The following is a 4,293-nucleotide window of genomic DNA, read 5'->3' as shown; positions in this document are numbered from 1 at the left end:
AAAATATTCAAAAACTAAAATAGATCCCACTTTGTGGATTTCAGTTTGCCATACCTACCGTTGGTAACAATTTGTGAACCAAACTTGATTGTGAACCAAACTTGCTCATAACAAATTTGACAATTTGACAATTTGTGAAAACCACCTAAAAATGCTCTAAGAAGATTGTTATCGATCACCTCGTCTCTTATTCAATAAATTATGTAAATTAGAAACCCAAAATAGATATACCATTTCGATTGGCTAATTTAGATTCTCCATAAATTGTTGTGTCAACTGTCAATCCAAACATTGAACAAATTATATTTTGATCATAAGGGTATATCTATCTTTTGGACTATGGGTCGGACTTGCAGTATACCTTCACATGGGATGGTAACCAATGGCTAGTTATGGGCAATTTGAAGCCCATTGATGCTGTTGTCCACGATACGTAGTAGTCTGGGCTAATGGGTCTCTTCTTATGGATTGTGGCTTCCATTGTGCTTAGGGGTGTCTCTTTTTGCCGAATTTCCAATTTTTCCGAAATCCAACCCAAAATTGGTCTGGCTCTGGGTGTAGTTTTCATGGGCCGATTTTCCGATTTCCGAAAATTCCGAAAAAAAATTGGATCGGATTCGGATATAACTCTAAAAACCGATCCGATCCGAAATTTTCGATATATAGCCGATCCGAAATTTTCGATATTATTGCCGATTTATTCCGAAAATATCACTATCCACTTGATTAGATTTGGTCAATCTCGACCGTTCATTCATTTTCTAAAACAAAACATAACAAAACAAAAACATAACTTGATAACCTAGCCACCCACTTCCCCACTCTCTTCCCCGGGTTTGACCCGAACACCCCGACCGAATCCTAGTTCCCTTTGTATCCGTTTATTTATTCGGGTTCGGGTTCGGGTTGGGTTTGTCGGATTCGAATCTTATTTTTTGGGCTTTTGAATTTTTAATTATCCGATTGGGATTTGGATATAATCGGGTTAGATATTAATTTTCGAATATAATGATCATATTATAAAACTATTCGTTTTTCTATAGCTTGTAACTAACATATTTAATGTCCTTTCTAATTATCAATAATAGATTTGTTGCAAAAAAAATATAATTTTTCTAATGATTTAATGTCCTTTTTGAAAAAAATTTTTTTGGGCATTTTTGGGTATATTATTGTCCTTTTGTTGTTGATGAGTTGATTTCGTTCTCTTTCTCGAGTTTCAGTATTCACTATTCAGTATAAAAGGTATTTTCGTTTATTTCTTTGTTTATTATAGTACAATATTCATTATTTGTTATAGAAGATACATAGCTTTGTAGATATAGTATTCCGGAAATATAATTACTAGTAATTCCGTAACTGATGACTTTGAATAAAACAAGGTTGAGGGTTATACATTTTCCTATTTTTCCACAATGAATTCATTAGTTCTCTTGTTCTTTTCAGTTTGTGTTTGTGTTCCTTCAGTAAAGTAAGCTTGTCCATACCTCTCCGTTGGCATTCTAAAGCTTTATTTTTTTAAATGTCAGAACTATAGTTTGTTTGTACCTGAATCGTAAATAATCAAAACTAGTTTTTCTTAACAAGCTAATAATACAACAATGTATAGCTCTAGTTTCTAGCTATTGTGAGGTCATGGGCCATGAGATGGACTCAACTCACCAACCAACCAAAAGAATTTGATTTCAACTATAATTATTAATTCTATATAGTTCGAATAAGTACAATGATGTATCTTATGTTAGTTCGACAATGATGTTTGGTGTTTGTTATATAAGACATTGAATAAATTAAATGTTTAATTGTTTGAAATAATATATGCTTGTGCAGGTATATATGTCAGTCATGGGTGAGAACAATACTCCCGTAGCTAGTAGTGATGAAGTTATAAGTCAGAAGAAGCAAAACTCAGGTCCAGTAGCTAGTATTCTTAGTAGTGGAGTTATAAGTCAGAAGAAGCAGAAGACAGGTCCAAAGTCTGGGTTAGTTGGACACCATGGACCTTCTGATGTATGGAATCACTTTGCTAAGAAGCTATCAAAGGGAACCAACAAATATAGTGGCACAGGTATATATGTGCAACTATTGTCATAAACCGGTTACTGCACCTTCATCTCATGGAACCAACAAATTATGGAATCATCTTAAGAAATGTAGAGAGTTTCCTGGTTATGAAGGAGACAAAACTCAAACAACACTTACTTTTAAACAAGGTCAGCCTTCTAATTGGAGGTTTGACCAAGAAAAGTGTCGCAAAGCCCTTGCAGTAATGGTAATTGTCGATGAACTCCCGTTTAGTTTTGTAGAAAATGAAGGTTTTAGGTTGTTTTGTGAAGAAGCTCAGCCTAAGTTTCATGTGGTTGGTAGAACAGCCATAACTAAGGATTGCTTAAAGTTGTTTTATGAAGAAGGAATCAAGTTGAAAGAGTGTATGAAGTTAGTGCCTTCTAGGGTATGCATCACAACAGATTTGTGGACTTCAATCCAAAATCTGGGGTATATGGTCTTAACCGCTCACTTTATCGACAAGGAGTGGAAGCTTCACAAAAGGATTATCAATTTTCGAGTGCTTCCACACCCACACACTGGTGAAGCCATTGCCAAGGCTATAGATGGGTGTCTATTAGAGTGGGGTATAAAAAAATTAATGACCATCACACTTGATAATGCAAAAAATAATGATTCATGTGTTGAGGACTTGAAAAGAAGATTGAACAGGAGAAATGGGTTGTTGTTTGGTGGTGAGTTCTTTCATGTGAGATGTTTTGCGCATGTTATTAATCTTGTTGTTGGTGATGGAATTGCGGAGGTTCAAGATACAATCATACGCCTTCGTCGAAGTGTCAAGTATGTGAGGAGTAGTCCTTCATGCTTGCAAGTGTTTAAACAGTGTTGTCTGGAGGAGATGGTTACTTCTAAAAAGTCATTGTGTTTAGATGTCAAAACAAGATGGAATTCAACCTATTTAATGATAAATGCTGCAATGGATTTTGAGAAGGTCTTTGATAAGTTTGATGAGTGTGATCCAAATTATAGGTTTGATTGTAATGTAAATAAGCAGGGTGTAATGGGGGATATTGATTGGATGAAACTAAAGGCTTTGCATGCTTTCTTAGAATAATTTTATGATCTAACAAAACGTATTTCCGGTTCCAAATATATTACTTCTAACACGTATTTTGATGAGTTAACACAAGTTAAAGATCTGATCATGGATCATTTAGCTATTGATGATGTGTTTTTTTTTGTGATATGGCTAGGAAAATGAATTTAAAGTTTGATAAGTATTGCAAGTTTGAAACTCTAAATCAGATTTTGATTGTTGCAATAATTTTGGATCCACAGTATAAAATGCAATATGTGGAGTTTTGGTATGACACTTATTTAGTAAGAATTGGTCATGATGATGATGATACAAGGAAGAAATTGGTGGAGACATTCCGTGATGAGTTAAAAGCTTTGATGACTCGTCTTTATAACCATTATAAACTAGAATATGTTTCCAATGAAGAAATTGAATCATCTAGCATTTTAAATGATAAGGGGAGTAATCTGATTGGGAAGGTGAATAAGCGTCTCTTGTCTAAAGACGTGCTTAAGGGCAATTTGAAGAAGAATGATGCTAATGTAGGTTTAAATGATTTGGATAAGTTCTTGGATGATAGTGTTGTAGAAGGGGATGAAAATGTTTTTAATGTATTAGCTTGGTGGAAAGAGATGGTTCCACCTTATCATACACTTGCTATGTTGGCACGTGATATTTTAACCATTCCTATAACATCGGTTGCTTCCGAATGTGCTTTTAGCACTGCCGACCGAATTCTAGATCCATTTCGAAGCTCTTTGACTCCAAAAGTTGTAGAAAGTTTGGTGTGTGCTCAAGATTGGCTAAGAACCTCATTGTCATCAATTGAGGTTGAAGAAAATCTTGCTGCACTTGAACAAATTGAGGAAGGTATATTGTGCTCAACCTGATTTTGGTTTTTGTTTTTGTTCTATTATTGTTTACTAAAACTTATTATGTGTTTTGCTTTGTCATTATAGTAGTTTTGCATGAATTGGGATCTTTGTCAATTGGATCAACTACTTGATTATATTTTGGAAGGGCAGTCATCTTAATTGTAAGTTTTATAACTTGTTTCTTTAATCTCTATATTTACTTTGTATAGTTTTTATTTTAAGTTCAACATCCAGATTTGTTTGGTTTGTAGATTCTTATACAAATTTTGTGTGTTCAGGACTTTAGGTGCTACACTAATAGGAGTAATAGCTATGGAGGTCATTGGTGCTGCA

General features: G+C 34.4%; 1 protein-coding gene across 1 annotated transcript; it reads left to right on the top strand.

Moving 5' to 3' along the window:
- The first annotated feature begins 1,845 nt into the window (after positions 1-1,845).
- On the top strand, positions 1,846-3,121 carry LOC147480189 (zinc finger BED domain-containing protein RICESLEEPER 1-like). Its single transcript, XM_086578581.1, has 2 exons — positions 1,846-2,068; positions 2,178-3,121. The coding sequence occupies exons 1-2, from the start codon at positions 1,846-1,848 to the stop codon at positions 3,119-3,121; spliced, it is 1,167 nt and encodes a 388-aa protein (XP_086434707.1).
- Positions 3,122-4,293: the final 1,172 nt, after the last annotated feature.

Source organism: Coptis chinensis, chromosome 8 (genome assembly GCF_015680905.1).
Source record: "Coptis chinensis isolate HL-2020 chromosome 8, ASM1568090v1, whole genome shotgun sequence".
Lineage (NCBI taxonomy): Eukaryota > Viridiplantae > Streptophyta > Magnoliopsida > Ranunculales > Ranunculaceae > Coptis > Coptis chinensis.
This window is presented reverse-complemented; position numbering and strand designations above follow the sequence as displayed.

What these genes read in the sequence shown, in the direction of transcription:
- LOC147480189 (XM_086578581.1), top strand. Translation starts at nt 1,846, where the DNA reads ATGGGTGAGAACAATACTCCCGTAGCTAGTAGTGATGAAGTTATAAGT. An exon ending in CAACAAATATAGTGGCACAG is followed by an intron (nt 2,069 to 2,177) that starts GTATATATGTGC and finishes CTGGTTATGAAG; the next exon opens with GAGACAAAACTCAAACAACA.